The following is a 21,566-nucleotide window of genomic DNA, read 5'->3' as shown; positions in this document are numbered from 1 at the left end:
CCTTGATAATGGACTGAATCTCTGGACCTGTAAGCCAGCCTCAATTAGATGTTGTCCTTTATAAGACTTGCCTTGGTCATGGTGTCTGTTCACAGCAGTAAAACCCTGACTGAGACGGGAAGTGTAACCCAAATAAACCCTTTCCTCCAGAAGGCAGACATCAACCATGTACACAGCAGTTATAGAGGAAGGACTCCTGAATTCTGTGATTTCTCAGCCTCTGAGTTCTCCATGACATAACCACCTCCTTCATTCTTAACCCTGGGAGTTCTCCGCAATGCTCAGGACCTGGCCTTTTAATAATAAGCCTCCAAGCTGATGACATCAGAACCTGAGGTTGTGTCTGGCGCTGCTTGTTATTTTAACAGCCCAGAATGACTGTCCTGTCACTAGCTGTGACCCACAGAAACTGTTCACTAACCTGTTGTTGACGTCACGCATACCTAATGGTACTTCACCGGCCTCCAGAGCCTAGGTCCTCAGGAAGCATCTTTCATCTCCAGCTTCTACCGCCTAAGCCACCATCCTTAAGATGCACCATATTATGTCAGTACCAATAGGCAAACAATTTTGCCTAGTGCCTTCTTGCCATAATTACCAAGCAGTATTTTTCTTCGATCAAGGCTCAAAGTTTTATAGTGAAAATCCGTGCGGTTGGAGCGGTCAAACGCCTTGTGGAACTTTGTGATCTGTTGCCTGGCAACTGGACCTAAAGCTGCCCGTCTTCTGTGAGCTGTCAAGCTTCTGAAGCTCGGTGCGCTCAGTCAAGTTTCCTGCTACTAGAAGGGAACAAACGCCGTTGCTCTGTCCACACACGGCCATGTCGCATTTCTTGTACTTGGCCCCGGAAGTCCTGCTTCCCTTTAGCCCTCTCTCTTCTACCGAGTTCGAGCTGATCCGAAGCAAGGCCCGAGAACTGTGGCGGGACGAGACGCAGTGGTCCGCTTCTTCGGTGACAACCTACTCAGGGAGTTACCGGGAGAAGCAGCTGGATGAGGCCGCCTGCAACCGGCTGGCCCGGAGAGTAGGCCAGCCACAGTCTGAACACAAACCGTAAGATTCCTTTGTCGCTCTTCAGGCCGGTGCTGTTAGGAAAGGGTATTGTAGAGCTCGGGCCACTTCAAAGATGTTAAGACATCTGCTTCTCTGTGTATATGTCGCCTCCAGTTCAGCTACAACCCGAATTGGTATATAACAATGTATATAAAACTCCAAGTGTTTAAGTAATGTAGATATTGTTTGTTTGTGAGCCTGTTTCTTATTACGTTGGTTTATTGTGTGTGTTTGGTCACATGGCCAGAGGACAACTAACAGAATCAGTTCTCTGATGAGTTCCTGGAACCAAACTCTTGTCTTTGGGTTTGTTCTCTTCAGAGCCATCTTCTCCCCACCCGCAGCCCCTTAGGCAGGGTACCCTGTTATCCCGGACTGGCCTGAAACTCATTCTGAAGCCCAGGGCAACCCAAAACGCTGGGTCCTCTCCCACCTCCTTAGCACAGGACACACAGACATAAACCGACAAGCCCAGCTTCGTGTGTGGCTCTGGGATCCACCCCGGAACTTCCTTAATGCGAGGCAAGCATCTACCAACATCCCTGGGCCTAAAATGTCTTCCTCTTTGTGGGAAGCTGGCAAAGCAGCCATCACTGCATATCAGGACTTACGGGTGCCTACAAGAGCTCAGGCCCTAAGATATTTCTAAGGGATTCCTGGGAAGCCAGGCCCTGCGATAGGCCCACGTAAATATTAAACAATGGCAAGCGGGGTTGGTCATTTGTTTTTAAAAATATATTTAATAGACTTTAAAATGCATACATGTGTGGTGAAAATGCACATGATGCGAACTTTGTTTCTCATGCTCTGCTGTTCCATCAGATGCTAAGAAGCCACAGTGAGAGGGAGGAAGGGCAGACCGAGTTCAGTTGCAGAGTACCGACTACATGCACTAATATTTTTGTTTTTAATCTTTTTCTTTACTAATTTTAGTCCAGAGGAGAAATGCCTTCTTAACATTCCAAGCAAAAGCTGTTTGATTAAAAATGTGAAATTGTAGAGAGGCATTTTTTAATGGCCCTATGAGATCGTCCGTGTTAAGGTTTTATAGGCGTGGATGCTCAGCTTGCTCACAGGAACGTGGGGCGTCATGGGCATTAGAATAAAAACGGAAGCGTTCATTTTAAACACATCAAGGCAGGAAAGTACTGCTGTACATAGAACACGACAGTTTTCAATCATGTTGTGTTTGCCCCGTGTCTGCAATGACATCTTGAGCCTCACAACATGTGTTCCCAACTTTGCCACCATCTACTGTCATCTGACAGGGAGGTCTCAACTGAGGAAAACCTAGGTCAGATTGTGGGCGTGTGTGTGAGGAATTGCCTTTATTATTGATTGATGTTGGAATGCTCATCCATTGTGAACAATACCATCCCCAAGTAGGCCATCCTGGGCTATAAAAGAAAGCTAAGCATGAGCCTGTGAGTGAGTCGGCCAGCGAGCCAGCAGGTGACAGTCCTCCACGGTCATGCTCCAGGTCCCTGCTTAGTTCGCAGCCCTAACTTTCCTTAGTGACCAGTGGACTGTGACCAGCAGTCAGTGTAAGATGGGAAAAACCCTTTCCTCTCTTAAGCTGCTTTGGGCAGAGTATTTCATCTCAGCAAGGGATGAAATTAGCATCCCGAAGGAGATGATGCTTGGGGGAAGCCCCAACCATTCCATTCTGAAGCAGCTTTAATTCATAAAATTTGTAATGTACACAAAACCTCCACCTGTGCCGAGGGGACCAAGATGGGTGGTAAGGAGCCTGCAATGATACAAGTAATGCAAAGGTTAGGATCAACCCTAACTGTCTGCCAAGACAACCTTGTGGTATAACAACGATTTGCTGTTTTGTTTTGCAGTGGTGGCATTAAAAGCTCACTCCCATTAGACAGATGCTGAGCTACAGCCCCTTTAAAGTCTTGAAGCTGTACATTCGTTAATCAAATATTTATTTAGATCCTACTATGCTTAAGGTCTTAAATTAGATACAGTGAACCTAAGAACAGATGATCCTTCAGAGTCATTAGATGAGGGAAAAGCCATCAGGAAACATGAAGCTCTGGTGTGTAGAAGGGACAAATATGGATTGATCCTCTAAGCAAAGCTGGTGACAGTGTCTCACAAAACAAAACAGTTTTATTTCATCATCCCCAAAACACACTTAGGTATTTTCTTAGGAGCAGAAAAACATAGTATACATCCACACAAAACCAACACAGAACCTTTATGATACTTTTCCTTGTAACTAACAAAAACTGAGAGGAACCAATAGGAAATAGACAAACTCTGCTACATCCATACAATGATTCAATGATTGAAGAAGAGGAAGAGGAGAAGGAGAGAAATGACACATCGGGCTATGAAAAGCTATGGATGAGTCGTACATTCATATCTATAACCTCAAGAAGTATGAAGTTACATGTTGTATATTGCAAACAGTGTTTCCGGAGGATGGCCAAGAGTTAGACAGATTAAAGCCACAGATGTTTCAGGTCTGTGAACTTGTGTGTAATGCCATAATGGTGAACAGGAGACATTTAATGTTTGTCAGAGCACATAGCACTCCATAACACAAGTAAACTTTATGCAAATGAAGAAGACAGTTAGGAGTTTGGGAAGGCTGAGAGTAGAATAAAGAACTTGAAAAACAATCTGAATATATTTGAGATGAGCTCACAGGGCATGTGACTGAAGACCGATCTCAGCAACTGTGGAAGCTGGAAGGGACTGTGGAGATGAAAGAGCTGCAGAAGAACTGTCTCTGGCGGAGTCCTTTCCCACTGGCTCTGGGCAGCAGTTCCGAAGCCACCATACATACAAGCCGGAATCCAAGAGGAAAGGGGTGGCTCTTATTGGAGTCGGGGAGGAAACAGTAGCAAGTAGAGTCTAGAAATGCCTCTGATCAAAATTGGAGCCCTGCGTAGTGTCGTATACTTAGAGATAATGATATGTAGAAATAGTTGAATGTGTGATGTGTCTCTGCACACGGGCTAGTGTACATGTGCTTTTCCTTTGGGAGGAAGTAGATTCTTCTCAGCTCATGTCAGGGTAGTGTTACACAAAGGCCTCCACGCAATGCTCTGCAAGAGCCTGAGTTCCGTCCCTGCTAAGTTTCCTCCAGTACAAAAGAAGAGTTACACAGAGACACACTGATCCTTAGACTCAGGTGATGGACACAGTAGTCATGGAGCACGTAGCAGTGGAAACTTAAAATGCCAAGGAATGAAGCAGAGCTGGTGGGACATATCGAGGGAAGCCGGAAGTTACTGAGGCAAAATAAACCCAATGTACCAAATAAATATCCACAGTCTATACTCAACATATGACTGAATAAATACACTAGTGGGGAAAGGACCTCATTCCCACACAGAAGAGTGTCGTGTTATTTGTCTGACTGTCTCTAACAAGATGGGGTGACTATTCAAGTGTGAGATGAGTGAATGTCGAAAATGGGAAACTTTACAAACAGGAAACCTGGCAGGCATGACGCCATTATTTGAACCAGCCAACCAAGGTTAATGTCAGCAGTGACAAGCTGCACTGTACTGTATTGATGTGCACAAGGCTGGCAGCCAGCTTACGACCTTTGTACCCAAAACACATTGTCTTCCTGAGATTGTGAAGAGAACACGTCATTCAAAAGCATCCCACAGACCAGCTAACCAGCAGTTCTCACTGTTGCTCTTCCTTCTTCAGGACCACGACACAGAGAGATGGCTGCTGAACGCATTCTGAAGGGGACCCTGAAACAGGAATGGCATTAAGGAAAACTCAGTAAATGCATCTATATGAGATATAGACGCTAGGCAATTGTGTGTCAGCACTGGCTCATCGGCATCACGAATAAGCTACATGGACATAAGTCATGACCGTATCTGGGTGCGGGGGTGTGTCCTAGTCAGGGTTTCTATTCCTGCACAAAGCATCACGACCAAGAAGCAAGCTGGGGAGGAAAGGGTTTATTCAGCTTACACTTCCACACTGCTGTTCATCACCAAAGGAAGTCAGGACTGGAACCCAAGCAGGTCAGGAAGCAGGAGCTGATGCAGAGGCCATGGAGGGATGTTACTTACTGGCTTGCTTCCTCTGGCTTGCTCAGCTGCTTTCTTATAGAACCCAGGTCTACCAGCCCAGGGATGGCTCCACCCACAATGGGCTGGGCCCTCTTCCCTTGATCACTTGGTGAGAAAATGCCTTACAGCTGGATCTCATGGAGGCCTTTCCTCAACTGAGGCTCCTTTCTCTGTGATAACTCTGGCTTGTGTCAAGTTGACGCAAAACCAGCCAATAGAGGGTATATGGCATCTCCTTGCATTATCATTACAGTATCATTGCTAATCTAAAGCTAATCTAATGCTGGGTATAGTGAAGTACAGGGGTAATCCTAGACCTGGGTAGACAGAGGCTATCCTGGGCTACATAGCAGTTCAAAGTCAACCTGGATGAAGAGCAACAAGTAAATAAATAAATGCACGCATAAAAATGTGTTCTAAACTTAACTTTAAAAAAAGGAAACAGAAGACAGGTGGATTGGCAGGTGACAGACAAAGCTTCATTGGCAGAGATTACAATCATCAGGGAAGAAAATCAAAGCATCAACAGCAAAAGACATGCAAAATTCCTGGAGGTAAAAGAGCAGGAGACAGTGGTCCTAGGCTGAGCAAAGAGCCCCTTACACAGTTGCTACGACTCTCTGGCCATGCAGGGAGACTGATACTGAGTCTAAAACTTTAACACCACTTATGTTAGCAGCCCCCTCAAAATTAAAACTGTGAATAAATTTTTTTCACAATATTTATAAGGCCCACCTAAGGAAAACTAAGAATTTGATGCAAGAAACCATAGTATAGCTAACCAAATATGTTCCGTGTTCATGGTTAAAAAGAGTTAATAGCATCAACTTAATAAGGGTCTTGTTCTTTCCTGATCCTGTGATAAAAGGCCCTGACAAATGGAACATAAAGGAGAAATGGCTCATTAGCCCACGTTAAGGCCCACCAGTATGGAATATCAGGGCAGGAGGCATTCGAAGCAGCTTGGCACAGCCACCGTTCAGAGCAGAGAGAGAATAAAAGCATTCTTGCTTTCTAGTGCTCAGTCTTCTTCCTGTATTTACACAGTCCAGGATCCCAAGCCTAGGGAGTGTCACGCCTACAGTGTACAGCTAGCACAGGATCCCAAGCCTAGGGAGTGTAACGCCTACAGTGTGCAGCTAGCACAGGATCCCAAGCCTAGGGAGTGTAACGCCTACAGTGTACAGCTAGAACAGTAAAGGTAATTCCCCACAGCCATGCCTAGGGGCAAGCAGATTTAGACAGCCCCTCATTAAGGTTCTCTTCCCGACGATTCTAGATTATGTCTCATTGGACAGAACTAACCAGCACAGTGTGTGAGTTCAATGCAATCCCAGTTAAAATCCCAGCATTTATTTTGAGAGCACCCAAAAATGGAGTCCAACATTTATAGAGGCAAATCAACAAGAACAACTAACATATGCTGTAAAGGAATATAGTGGAGGACTAATATTACTTGTCTGTGAGATCTGCTCTAGCAGAACGTGCATAGTACATGATGCAGGTGAAAGACCAGGTAAATAGATGTTTGGGGCAGAACAAAGCCCAGAAACAAATGCATATAAAGTACTGTTTGTTTATCTTTGGTAAGAAGCAAAAAAAAAGAAATATTAAGGATGGATAGAACAGATGAACAGATGTGTGGGGTTAAGAGATCTAGACATAGACAAAAACTCAAACTGGTCAATGCTCTGAGTGTAAAATGCAAAACCCTAAAAACTTCCAGGTTATTAAAGTCTAGATGGCCTTGTGATTTGGAGGGAATAAAATGAAACTGTTGGTGAAACTGGACTTCATTACAAATTTTAAATTACTTTTTAAATTTTTTGAGATTATAATATAGTTCCTTCCTTCTGAAGCCTCCCATATACCCCCTCCTTCTTCTCTTCCAAGTTCATAACCTCTTTTTATTAGTTGTTGTTTTACACACACACACACCTTAAATTCCTACATACTATTTGCTTGATATATACTTATATATATTCAGGGCTGACCGTTTGGCATAGGATAATCAATTGCCATGCTCTTCCCTGGGTAAGATCTCCCCACTCTCAGCCTTCCTCTTTGTGTGTGTGTGTGTGTGTGTGTGTGTGTAGAACTGAAGCATCCTGGGCTTCTCCCCTGACCTCCCTCATCTGGTTCAGATTAGCAAATCTATTGTCCTTTGTTCAGCTCCTGCTCACCTGTCCCTTTGATGAGACTTATGGGTGTGGCTTCTGACATTCCTAGGAGACACAATCCAGCAGCAAATCTCTGTTTCTTTGGCACTTACACTCTTTCTGTCCTCTCATCTTGACCTTAGGTGTAGGAGTTGTAGTGTAGATATATCCATTGAGACTGTGGTCCACAGCTCTGCATTTTGGTTAATTGTACTTTTCTGTAATTCAAAGAGACGTTTCCTTGATGTGGGTGAGGACTATACTTACCCGTTGACTAAGGACAAACGGAGTGTAGTTACAGATTCTGCTTTTAATAAAGCGGTGGCTGTAGGCTCTCTTCCAAGATCCATGACTTCACTCGTCCTGAGAAGTTGGCTAGGATTTCAGTACCAGGCATGATTTACCTCTTTTGCAGTGAGTCTTAGGTCCAATGAAAGAGTTGCTGGTTACTGACAAGGTATGTGTGCACTAACCCTTGGGGTTATCATGACAGGCTGGTTCTTGGTCATTAAAAATTCTCTAAAGAACACAATATCAAGAGAATGAGAAAAGAAGCCACAAACAGGTAGAAATAGTTGGAAAAAGATCTATTCTGGTAGGTCTTCTGGTTGATAGATCCAAGACTCTGGAAAAACTCTTAAAGTATAGTGACAATATTAATTTTACAGTGCATCAAAGGCTGACAGATACCTTGCCAAAGAAGATACACACATTTTATGTTATCAAGGAAATACAATTAAAATGACAATGAAATTCCACTACATACCCTTAGAATAATCAACATCTGGGCTGGAGAAATGGCTCACAGGTTAATAGCAGTTGGGGTACAATCATGAGAACCAGAGTTCCAATCCTAGAACCTATTAGCAACTGTATGCATACATGTGTATGTATGTATGTATGTACACATACATCATGCTTGTATGTTTGCTGGCTCCCAGTCTAGCTGAGAAAGTGCAGGCTCTAGATTCAGAGAGAGAGAGTCTGCCTCAAATAAATAGGAGAGCAATAGAGGAGGGGGCCCTCTTCTGACTCGAGTGTGCACAAACAGGCATGAACACTCACTCACACACGCACACACACACACACACACACACACACACACAAGCTCATACACAATAATGGTGGCAAGAGCATGGAGCAGCCGGGACTGTCCTTGTGAAAATACAAAGCAGCTTGCCCGCCTGGAAGATGGTTGGCAGTGACAGAAAACCAAACTGTATTGCTTCTGTGGCCGTTAGCAGTCGTACCCTTTGGTATTAATCCAAAGAATCGGAACGATATGTCTATACAAAAAACACACAAATTTCCAACCACCAAAACCTGAAGGGAACTGTGTTGTGTTTCTGCAGGTCCGTAGTAAGCGGTGGTGCACATGTATGACGTAATATTACTCAGTGGTGACAGCAGTGATGAGAAGGCACAAAGACATGTATGTGTTACTGAGTGAAGGCACTCTGCACGCATGACTAACTGATTGTTGGAAAAACAAGACAAGACTACGGGGTCCGTAAACGTATCGGTGAATCCCACAGGTTGCTGAAATCGGGGGTATAAGGGGCTGGAGCACAGACAGTGAAAATATTCTATGTGATAGTGTGATGAAGAATGCAAACATTGTACAGTGGACCAAACATGGAGTGTTCACATCGCTATGGACTGTGGGTATCTCCCCAGCATCCGCTAACAAACGTGCGGCTCTAGCGAGGAATGTGGGTTATGGCAGGAACTGTGTGTGTGTCATAGAGGAGTTGCCTTGGGGTAATTTCCTGGTGCTGTGTTTAAGTGCTCTGACTAAGGCAACTTGAGAGAGAGAGGGTTTTACTTGAGATCTGGGGGGGGTCCTTCTGGGAAAGAGGACCCCCCTCTCCCATCTTTCTCACCCACAGCCGATTCTGTTCACTCCTGTCAACTCTTATCCACTCCATGTCTCCTATTACTCCCATGCCCCCACCACTACCCCCCAACCGCTCCCACTCCCCACTACTCCCACCCACCCGATGCTCCCACCTCCCCATTCTCCCCCCTCACTCTCACCCCTCCCACTCCCACTCACCCCTCACTTCCACACTGCTAATACCCCCCACTGCTCCCACTCACCGAAATGCTCCCACCCCCCACATTCCTACCCACTCTGACACTCCCACCCACTCTGACACTCCCACCCACCCAACACTCCCATTCACACCCATCACCCTACACACCTTATTAGTTCCTGTCCAGTTCTGTTCAGCAAATTATACACTACTGTTGGAAAACACAGAACTTCTAAGAGAGAGAGAGAGAGATAAGCCATTTTCATAGACTGGGAGACTCAATATCTCAAAACTGTCGTTTCCCCCAGTTTATGAATCCCATGCTATTCTAATAGCCTCTTTTTCTTAGAACTTGACAAGGTGATTCTAATGCTTATATGAAAACAAAAAGTGTTGTGATACAGCCAAGATATTCTTAGCAAGGAACCGGATATGAGGACCTGTTCTACAGATAGAAAACTTCACTGTAGCTTAGGAAGAGCAGTTAAACCTTGGACAGTAGCGTGACACAAAGCTAGGTCAACAAACAGCGCCAACGGAGTGGAGGAAAAGAGCAGAGAGACGGCCCAGCAGCTCAGAGCATGTACTGCTCTTGGGGAGACCTGGGTTCCATTCCTAACACCTGAACTGAAACCACAGGAAATGTCACATTGTCTTCTGTGTGACCCAGCACTGCATGCATACATGCAAACCCACACTGGGACATGCAGACACAGAACTACAATAAGGTAGAACTCAGCAAAGGAGTACAGAATAAAGGACAGAAACAACGCTATGCCTTTAATCAGCGCTCCATTTATACAAGAGGTGTCAGAGAAAGGCTGTGCTTCCAGCTCTAGCTAGTGAGCTGAAGTCATGTTAGCCGTGAAATATTTGGTGCTAAAGTGGAGGCTACCTTGATGGCAAAGAGAGATCTTTATTGTTATTATTATTATTTATTATTATTGTTATTATTATTATTAGGGGTGTGTGTGTGTGTGTGTGTGTGTGTGTGTGTGTGTGATGGTCCAGGAGGTGAGGCATGTGTGTGGAGGTCAGAAGACAACTTTGTGGAGTCAGGTCTTTCTTCCATGTTTACATGGATTCCAGAAACCTCCTCAGCTCCTGCTGAGCCACTCGCCTTGGAAAAAATTACTTAAACAGACACAAAAATCGCTGACCCCAAGGAAAATGTTAGATAAACTGGATTCTTTAAAATTATGTTCTGTTCAACTAAAACAGACCAGCTAGCATATACAAGACAAGCTAGCAAAAGCATGACATTTTAACTCAGAACCCCACAAACCGAGGGTTGCCCATAAGTGGCTGGCAGGAAAGCACAGTGGTGCAGATTCTTGCAAACGCAGCTCTGCCTTATCTAGCATCGGTGCTGTTCTATGACTTAGCTTCCCTCCCAAGCATCTGCTCTATGAAATGCATTTCCACTTGTATGACAAGAGACATGTATAAATCTATTCCTAGCAACATTCTTCATAACAGGCAAAAAAAAAAAAAAAAAAAAAAAAAAAAAAAAAAAAAGAAAGAAAGAAAGAAAGAAAGAAAGAAAAGACAGGAAAACAAACAAATGAAAAAAACCCTAAAAAATCCTAAACACAGGAAAAATACAGAATAAATTCTACAGTTGCCTCTGTGTCCTCAGACTGTTTCTAGGGACCCCCGAAGGTGCCAAAACTTGAGGATGCCCAAATTCCCTCTCCTATCCAGCTAATATTCTACTGTGAAGAGACACTGTGACCACAGAGACTCTTATAAAGAAAAGCATTTGGTTGGAGCTGGCTTACAGAGGTTTGGTCCATTATCAGTGTGGTGGCACGCAGACAAACTTGGTGCCGGATGTGAGAGCTCTACCTCTTTAGATCCACAGGCAACAGGAAAAAGAGAGAGCCACTAGGCCTCCAACAAGATCGCACCTCCTAATGGTGCCACTCCCTAGCAAGCAAACATGCAAACCTATGAGCCTTCGGAGACCATTCCTACTCAAACCACCACATTCCACTCCCTGGTCCTCACAGGCTTGAAGTCATACCATAATGCAAAAATGCATTCAGTCCAATTTCAAAAGTTCCCGTAACAGTCTCAGAATGGTTTAAAAGTCCAAAGTTCAAAGACTCTTCTGAGACTCATGGTGGTCTCTTAAATGTAGCCCCCGTAAAATCAAAATTGAAAACCAGATCACATACTTGTAACATGCAATGGCACAGGATATACATACATGACCATTCCAAAAAGGAAGAAGATAAGCACAGGGAGGAAACTGGATCAAAGCAAGACGGAAAAGCAGCTGGGCAAACTCCAGCTTGTCATCTCCACATCTGATGTCAAAGCGCTGTTCAGATCTCCAACTCCTTTCGGCTTTCCTGCCCGCCACACTTCTTTCTCTTGGGCTGTTTGCAGCCCCTTTCAGCAGGTGTCTCACAGTTCCAGCATCTCCAACATCTTGCGGTCTCCACAGCAACCCAAGCTTCACCTTCATAGCTTAGTGCAAAGGCCTCTCTAGGTTTCACACAGGGACACTCCTGATATCTGCTTGGGCTTGGTGGCTCTGCTTAGCTGTAAGGGGCGATTCCACGGCCCTTTTCCTCTGTACTTGTCTGGGAAGCTGCCAAGTTCTGCTGCTTGCTGGGGCTGGAACATGGCCCTGTTCGATTACATCTTCACCAGCTTCCTGTCTTCCGTGGTTTCCTTCACTGCTAAGATGTTCTTTAGTTCCTTTTCACAAGTCAGAAGCTTAGCTGGTGGGTCCTGTACTGAGGGCACCTCTTCCTTTGTCTCTAGTCTGTTCATGTCCTGGGTGCAGGACTTGACTCCATTATACTTCCTGGTGCCCCCTTTCTCCTCAAACTGCACATTTGTGTTTTTCCTTCCTCCGCTTGCTCCTTTTCATTCTAGACATGCAGGAAAAAATGACATATCCTATATTTCCAATGACATAATTTAAAATTTCTTATGTGTATGAGTGTTTTGTCCTCACATATGTGTGTGTTACCTGTATATTCAGAGGTCATAGAGGCACTGACTCACAGGTGATTGATTATGAGCTGCCATGTGGGTACTAGGAATCGAACTTGAGTCCCTCCAGTGCTCTAATTACTGAGCCATATCTTGGTCCCTTTTATTTATTACATAATAAAATGTAATATTTTAAAACTAACCAAACCACAGTATTTGGTAATGTTTTAAATATATATGAAGCAAAGGTGGTATAGTATAAAAAGGGGTGATTCCTACAAAGGCCATAATACTTTCTCCCTCTTTGTGTCAGGATCATAAACCCCAAACCTACTGAGAGAAAAATCAGTGGGTGCTGAGCTCAGAACGCAAATTAAAAGAAGCAGTAGCCTGTGATGATTCTGTTGCTCTGGGAGGGGCAGTAGGAGAAAGACTCAGGTGGGCTCCCAGCCCGTCTGAGGGGGAGTGGCTTGCCTGTGATGCAAATGCCGGCACAGTAGAAGCATTTCAGGATTCTATGTCAGTTTCAGTCCCGCTGTGTCTTCCTCACCTTAGCTCCAGGTGCCCAGGGTTCTAACCCCCTCCCTCCTTAATCAAAGGACCTTCAGCTTGTTAGCGTGAAATTGTGCAGGCTGTCTTTGCGTTCCAGGCAGAATGCCCCCTCATTCCTAAAGAGCCTCAGCTTGCTGATAAGGAATGTCATATCTGAGTGCAGGGAAACTGAGTTACAGATGCGTTTCACAGGATAGACACAGCATCTGCGAGTCCCCACATCACCCCACTGCCATTACATTTTATTTGAAAACCAATGTAATTACTGTAATCTTTCTTATCCCATGCATAGTACTTATCTTATTTTGAAAGCAACTCCCTGGAGAAACACTCATAAATCCTGCTGAAGTAATTATGAACTTAATGTTTGAGCTTTGCAGGCAGAGATGAGAATGTTCCCCTTTTATGACAAATCAGAGCGCAAACGAATCCCTAAAGGCTGTGCAGAATTTCAGCTTGGGTTGATTTAATGGGACTGTGGGTGAGGGCAGGAGTACAGCGAGAGGAGAAAAGTGGCAGAGCCTTGAAGACCCAAAGGGAAATCAAATCTTTAGGCTCCGTGTGATTGGTCAGCCCACAGGTGTGTGACCTGTCTCTCCCTCTGGGTCTCTTTAGGACACCACTGCCAGACAGCCCTGTCTACGACACTCCACCCGGCCAGGCTGTTTCCCAGGAGGCCGAAGATGGCAAAGGTCAGTCGGTGATCAGCTCCTCCACGGGCAGCCCTCCAGGCCCTTCTCCTCTACTTAACGGAGGTAGCCTAGTGAATGCAATCTGGGAACACTAGGTTATGCAACGGGATGCTCTGATAAGTGTTCACATTAAAAAGTGATTATTGTGTGAATGCTAATCAATTGTTTCACATAACTGCGTGTTGGGTATGTGTTTGTGTTAGGTGTGTGTACAGTAAGTATGTGTCCCTGTGTGTGTGTGTGTGTGGTATTTATATGTGTATGGTGTGTGTTTTGTGAATTTGTGTGTGGGGTACACATATGTATTTGATCGTATATGTGTGAGCTCGTGTGCATATGTGTATGGTGTACACATGTGTGTTCGGTATCTGCACAGCCAGCATACATGCAAACCCCTGGCATCTCCTTGGCAATGCACTTTTTACCTGTGGGGCACACGTAGGGGCTGGCTATGAGGAATGGTGAGCTTGAGAATTCTGAGGTTTCTGTGGGTCAGCTGAGGTGCTCTGCAAGTGACAGTCCCTGGCAGCTCCTGAGTAGGCCTACAGGAGAAACTCCTGAAGCAGGAAGTAGGAGCCAGGATTCTTTGCTGAGCTTTAGGCCCTGGCTGGTTTGAGTTCTTGCCTCTGTTCCTTACCTTCGACCTGCCTCAGCACCAGGGTTCTGACCACCCCAGAATTCTGAGTAGATTCGGGAAGAATTAAGACTTTTGGTGGCCATCTAGCATGGTAAGAGAAGCCAGAGGCTCACTCATTGCTCTCTCCTACCCCATGAGAAAAGGCTAGGCTGAGATCTCTCTTGGCATTGAGCTGCACTGCCTTGGCTGTAACACCGGGCAAGCCAAATGGTTCGCTCTGGATCTTCAATCCATCGCTGTTGAGTTGTTGATCAGTGTGATGTGCTGAAGTTTCCCTGTGGGTGTTTCGGCGCCCACAAAGATGTTGTCATCTCGCTTTTACATCAAACTCTGCTCCAGTGTGAGAAGAACCCCATCCAACCATCCTTCTGCATCTTTCTCCTCTTCTTCCAGGATCCCAGGTGTGCCCCCATGTGGCTTCCACTTGCTAAAAAGGCAAGATCCCTCTCAGAAGGGAGTAACCGTGTTCTACTCAAGATATACTGCTCATAAAAGAGACAGTTACTCTGAGTTTTCCCTTCTCCCATATTAGTTCTAGACTGTGCCTTCCAGCAGAGCCTGGTGCTTATGGATAAAATTCTGAGCTCTGCTTATACGCCATGCTCAGGTAAGACACCAAGGACTCATCTGCTGTCGGTCCTGGTGCCAGTATCTGCCTCCCTACTTTAGCCACTTAACACTAGATGTTCCATAACACATTAAGTAGTTACATTAAATACAGTATAGTAAATATGTTAATACATTAAGTAGTTTAATAATACATTAAAACCCCACCTGCAGCTTTTCTACTCAACTGAAGAATGCCTTCCTTTATATAAAGGCCAAAATGATGTTGTGTTGGGCTGTCTGTCCACCTGGTGTTTCCCTTGGCATCCTAGAGCCCTTCCAGTCTAAGGGGTAAGGAAGACACGCCCATTCTTTCATCCCTTGGTCCTGGAAGGGACATTCCCTCCTCACACTCAGTGTGAGACCAGAGCTCAGACTTGGATTCTCCAGCTGCTCAGTCACATCCTGGCAACAGCTGCACCCTGGAGAAGGTGGCGGCTGCCTGTCCTGCCACCAAGTCTGACTTTGAGGAAGAAACAAAGAGATTGTTGTGAATAAATCTCTCAGAGCTGAGTCTCTAAAGGGTTAATAGAAAGATTCTCATAATCACAAATGATATTTGAGCCCACCATAGCATATCTGGTATTCTGCCCACTTGATGAGCTATTTAAAGTTGTAATGAGCTAATGGGGGGGGGGGGTTCTGGGTGGGGAGAGAGTCTCTGGGCAGCCTTGTGGGTGTTTGAAAACTGATAGAGGTAAAGAATTTTCGCTGTTTTCATTGGAAGGTGCTGCTGCTCTCTTTTCCTAATAAAACTTGAATTTATGAGAAGACTTTGAGATGGAGTTTCCATGTTGCTCTACGGTTTGTTGATAGGAAAGATAGCCATTTACATTGTGGTTAAAATCAGGCAAGATCTTGTTCCCTTTGCTTTAAAGAAAAAACAAAACAGTTAAAGCATACTATGCAGCTCAAAGACAGGTCCAAACTCACATCAGTGAGTTTAGGAGTTTGCTCACATTGTTTACAGCAAGGGTTCTCGACCTGGGGCGGGGCAGCCCTTCCACAGGGTCACCTAAGACCATCTACTTATCAGGTATTTTCATTACAGTTCATAACAGTAGCAAATCTACAGTTATGAAGTACCAACAAGGGTAATTTTATGGCTGGGATCACTACAACAGGAGGAACTGCATTTAAGAGTCACAACGTTGGGAGGGCTGAGAGCCACTTTATAGGAAGGCAAGCTGCCACTGCCTCTCGCCTGAGCACTTCAAATCCCGTTCTAGTCATGTGGCTGTTGGTGGCCTCTAGAGCGCCAGTTAAGCCCAGTGATGACCTGTGGTCCGATGGCTGTTGTACAGGACCATAGGTAGATGGGTGGCGTTCCAAGAGGAGCTGATCTGAGCAGCAATAATCAACCAGTACTAGCTTACAGTTTTTGTTTTCTATCTCCCATCTCTTTCTCTAGATCTTATATGGCCCAAATTGACCTCCAACTATGTAACTAAATCCTCCTGTTTCTATTTCATGGCTGGGAGAATAGGCATGAGCCATTATACCAACTTCATGAATTGCTGGGGATCTGAGCGTGCGAGGCAAGCACTCTATCAAACAAGCTACATTGCCAGCCCAAAGTAACTGCATGCTCTCTCTCTGTTTCTGCCTCTCACTGCCCCCTCTCTCTGTCTCTGTCTCTGTCTGTCTCTCCCTCTGTGCGTGTGTGTATGTCTAGATGGTGTGTACATGTATTCCCGTGAATGTGCACATGTGTGCATACACATGTGGAATTCATAGGTTAATGTTAAGTATTCTTCTTAGTCACTTTCTACCTTTTTTTTTTTTTTTTTTTTTTTTTTTGAGCCACGGTCTCTCACTGTACTTAAAGCTCACTGAGAGAGGAAGACCAGCTGACTAGTTCTCCTCAGTGGTAGGATTACACTACTGTGCCTGTACTGGCTGGTTTTGTGTCAACTTGACACAGCTGGCGTTATCACAGAGAAAGGAGCCTCAGTTGAGGAAATGCCTCGATGAGATCCAGCTGTAAGGCATTTTCTCAACTAGTGATCAAGGGGGGAGGGCCCAGCCCATTGTGGGTGGAGCCATGCCTAGCCCAGCCCATTGTGGGTGGAGCCATCCCTGGGCTGGTAGACCTGGGTTCTATAAGAAAGCAAGCTGAGCAAGCCAAGGGAAGCAAGCCAGTAAGTAACATCCCTCCATGGCCTCTGCATCAGCTCCTGCTTCCTGACCTGCTTGAGTTCCAGTCCTGACTTCCTTTGGTAATGAACAGCAATGTGGAAGTGTAAACTGAATAAACGCTTTCCTCCTCATGATGTTTTGTGCAGGAATAGAAACCCTGACTAAGACAAATTGTTACCATGATAGTAGGGTATTTTTGTGACAATCTGATCATGTTTTAGGGAGGACTATGGAAGGGCTTTGGAACTTTGAGCCAGAAGAACCATTAGGTAGTAAGAGCTCTGTGGGATGTTCTGTAAGAGCTTGGAAGATAATGTTGAGAACAGTGCAGAAGATGGAGGCCTGTCTTGTGAAATTTCAGAGGGAAGATTAAAGACTCTTATCAGGGGTGTTGTTATTTTGATTGTGAAGATTCTGTGGTTTTGGTTAGCTGGGGCTGAAGAATCTGCTGTGATTAAAAAAATACCAGAACTACTAAAGCAACATCTTTGCATTACTGGGACTATTGATGCTGTTCAGCGGGAGCTAAGAAATTAGTGGTGTTTAAGAAGAGACCAGCATAACTGAGGTGGAATATTTTGGGAAGTGTTTTCTGAGAGCACAAAGAGGCTGTGTTTCAGAGATAGCCAAGGTTGTACTTCATGCTGTGGCTGGACTTGGTAATGTGTAAGAGTCAGCCAGGTAGTACTGGTTTTGAAGGCATGAAGGGGTCATGAAGAGCAGCTGAGGCTCGGCACTGTGAGAGGCCATGGAAGACCATTGGTGAAGGTGCAGCCTCAGTTGCACTGAATGCCCCAGGACTGAAGGGGTCATGCAAAGGAGTTGAGGCTTGGCACCATGAAAAGAGTCTATGAGAAGCTATTAGTTAAGCCTAGTTTTAGCAGAAGACAGCAGTGATTTGGAGATGCCAATACTGTGAGATGACCACCAAGAACAGCAGCGGCAGTGGAGAACAGGCAGCTGGAGCCTAGGAGACAAGGCGTGTGCTACAAAGGGCAGAGCTGGAGAAGTGACCCAAGCCCTTGGAGAAGCCCAGAAGTTTGTAAGTCGATCCCAGACATTGGATAGTTAGAGTTTGATTTTGCTTTTGATTGTGACTGTGCCCTGATATTTTTCCCTCTTGAAGGAAGAAAGTATTTTAGTGGAACCCACAGTTAAGAGACTGAATTTTAGAAAGACTCTGATTTTTAAAAGAGATTGGAAATTTTAAAGGGATTGAAATTGTAATATGTAAAAATTTGTAAAGACTCTAGGACTTTTAAGGTTATTTAGATCTTGGGTTAGTGTTTGTGTGTCAAGTTGGCAAGGTGTCAGTTGTACTGGCTGGTTTTGTGTCAAGTTGACACAAGATGGAGTTATCATAGAGAAAGGAGCCTCAGTGGAGGAAATGCCTTCATGAAATCCAGCCGTAAGGCATTCTCTCTATTAGTGATCAAGGGGGAGGGCCCAGCCCATTGTGGGTGGAGCCATCCCTGGGCTGGTAGACCTGGGTTCTATAAGAAAGCAGGCTGAGCAAGCCAGGGGAAGCAAGCCAGTAAGTAACATCCCTCCATGGCCTCTGCATCAGCTCCTGCTTCCTAACCTGCTTGAGTTCCAGTCCTGACTTCCTTTGGTGATGAACAGCAATGTGGAAGTGTAAGCTGAATAAATTCTTTCCTCCCCAACTTGCTTCTTGGTCATGATGTTTGTGCAGGAATAGAAACTCTGACTAAGACAGTACCAAACTAATTTTTTTTTTAAATTTCACACATATGAATTTTTGCATGTATGTTTGTGCACCATGTGTATGCAGTGCCTGGTGAAGCCAGAAGGCGGCACTGGGACTGGAGGTACAGATATTTGTAAACCACCATGTGGGTGTTGGGTCTTGAACTTGGGTCCTCTAGAAGACCAGTCAGTGCTGCTAACCACTGAGTCACTCTTCAGCCCACTAGACCCAAACTCTGTGGATTATGGAGAGCTCCACTTTAATCCTTGTGCGTACTCAGCAGGCACTTTATCACTTGGGTTCTGTTAGCAGCCCCTGAGATGTTCTTGATGTGATTGGTAATTTCCGTCGAAGGAGGTTCTCATATGCTCTCATCAGACCTTGCCAAGACTTCCATCCTTTTCTCTGTCTGCACTGAGGTGCTTTCCTCTCACATTAACATTAATTTTCTTCCCAGTATTTGATTCAAGTGTGGCTTTTCTGATGGAGATCCCTGGGCAGAGCATATGGTATCTTGTACTTAGTGGCTTTTGATTCTAAGAACAAAATAGTAGCCAATAAAAAACAGTTATCTGAAACCCAGTAAACAACCAATCATCTTTCTACTTAGTCTCTGCTATAATGGATTATATTATGTTATGTCTTATCAAATAGTGTCTGTCCAACTGTCTGTCTGTCCATGACAACTCTGTAGTAGGCTGCATAGACAAGGTAAACTAGTCTCTATCCCATGTTTGCTGTTTCCGATGTAGCATGCACCAGGAGGGGGCTTAGAAGTATGAACACACTCAACCCAGGCAGTAAGATGAGCTGGGACAGTTCATCAGCATAGAATGCAATCCCAGTCTCTGAACAGCTACCTAGAACTGCTCTTACCGTAAACAGTCTTTTACAAGGGTAAGAATGTCTAGGATCTTGCTGGGGCTAGATGCCCCAGAGTGGAGTGGTATATAAGGGGGGGCTCTTCTCTGAGGAGAAAGGGTGGGGGCAATGGGGGTAAGGATTTGTAAGAGTGGAACTTGGAAGAGAGGAGGCTGTGATTGGGATGTAAAGTGAATTTTAAAAATAATTATTAAAAAAAGAATGGTTAGGAGAATATTGACACAAATCAATTAATAGACGGAAGAGGTGGCTTAGCAGTTAAGAGAACTGGCTGCTCTCCTAGAAGACTTGGGTTTGATTCCCAGCACCTACGTGGTGACTCACAACCATTTGCAACTCCAGTTCCCTTGGTCCAAAATCCAATTCTGATCTCTCTGGGCACCAGATGTGTAAGGGTTACACATATGCAGACAAAATGCCTATGCACAGAGAATTTAAAAATGAAGAAGGGATCAGTAATGTTTGGGGGAGGAAGGCATGATATGTCATGTGATTTCCACGTGTATGCCATTTATAATAAACCTCATTTCTTCTCTTTGAATCCCATTTTAATCCTTCTGTGACATATTCTTACTGAAAACAACCTCAGAAAACAGCAAGAATTAACAATAACAACTTGTAAGTCATGTCTTGCCTGCCCAACCCATTTCCCAGAGGAAGATACTAATGCATGAGCAGATGACATTGCTTTGTTTCCTGTCAAACTCGGGTTAAACCGTACTTCCTCACTGAAGCCTGAAGGGCCCCAGTGTCAGCTCATATTTCCCCTTCATTTTATTCAGTGTCTTCCAGCTATATTGTATTCACTTGAAAATGTGCTAATACCACGCCAGCTTTTGCCTCAGGACCCTCACCCACTATTTTTTCAGGGACACAATTGTCTGAACTCGGCCTTCTCTCTTTCTGTTTGCTTACCTTCCTGTATCTAAAACATAAGCTTCCTGCAGCCAACAACTTGTATTATATGTCATGAATCTTCAGTGTCTTGCACAGAAGAAAACAGAATCCCTGTGTTAGTCAGTTTTGATTATCATTGTGATTGGATTGACAGATGCCTAGGAGCTCAGGCGAAGATGCTGCTGGGTGTGTTTGTAAAGACTTTTCCAGTCAGAGCATAGATGAGGCAGAAATGCCTACCCTGATATAGTCAGCACCACATTCAAGCTGAAGGGTTGGAGGAATAAAATGAGGAAGCCCTCTGGCTGAGGTTTTCTCTCACTTCTGTTTCCTGACGGCCACATAGTGACCAGCTTTGCTTCTCCATATCTTGCTGCGTGTTCTTCTGTCCCACCGGGAGCCCAGAGCAATGGAGTGCTGAAATGGGAGCCCAATAAACCGTCCCCTGGGTTGATTTTCTCAGGTGTTTAGTCTTATGATACACTCTACAATTGTCCACCAGTGGTTATTGTTGGCTCTTTAACTCTCTCTCTCTTCTCTCTCTCTCTCTCTCTCTCTCTCTCTCTCTCTCTCTCTCTCTCTCTCTCTCAATTTCTTCTGTTTGTCTTATTTATTCATTTTTAATTTACTGTTCTTACATATGTTGCATCCAGAGGGCAGTTTCCCTTCCCTCCTCCCCCCCCCAGTCCCTGCCCCTCCTCATCCACTTCCCTCACAGTTCCTGCCCCCCCCACTCCCCTCCCATTTCTCTTCAGACAAGGGCAGGCCTCCATGGATGCCACCCAAACATGGCATATCACACTGCAGCAAAGTTAGGCGCCACCTCTCATATCAATGCTGGACAAAGCAACACAGTGATGCTTTCTTATGAAGCCAATACTTATTTGTGATTTTCTTCCCAACGGAAATTCATAAATTCCATTTCAAAACGAGAATCTATTTGGTAGAGGCAACCTTCTACAGTTATGTGTTTCAGATGACAGCCTCCACCCCTCACGTTGCAGCCACCAGAGTGGTAACACTGAAGACTGAGCAGCACACCCACAGCACTGCTTATGCAGTGACAGTTCTAGGTTCCTAATGGACTGAAGCCCGGCAGAACCCAAATATGCAACATATGTACCTACGGTCTGAATAAAAAGTTGGTACTAAAACTGGGGTAGTTGCTCTGGAGAACTCGGCAATATTTTGTTGT

At 44.9% G+C, this 21,566-nt stretch overlaps 1 protein-coding gene across 1 annotated transcript in view; it reads left to right on the top strand.

The window, feature by feature from the left end:
• Positions 1–820: 820 nt before the first annotated feature.
• LOC308436448 (uncharacterized protein C4orf51 homolog) overlaps positions 821–21,566 on the top strand; it is a gene marked incomplete at both ends in the record, with an annotated part of 36,585 nt that continues 15,839 nt past the window's right edge. Inside the window, 2 exons of the mRNA XM_080937362.1 lie at positions 821–1,053; positions 13,426–13,506. Coding sequence (XP_080793488.1) covers positions 821–1,053; positions 13,426–13,506 — 314 coding nt within the window. The remainder of the gene's footprint in view (positions 1,054–13,425; positions 13,507–21,566) is intronic.

This window comes from Micromys minutus, assembly GCF_963924665.1.
Source record: "Micromys minutus genome assembly, chromosome: 24".
NCBI lineage: Eukaryota > Metazoa > Chordata > Mammalia > Rodentia > Muridae > Micromys > Micromys minutus.
The sequence above is the reverse complement of the archived record's forward strand: the minus strand, read 5'-3'. Positions and strand labels throughout refer to the sequence as shown.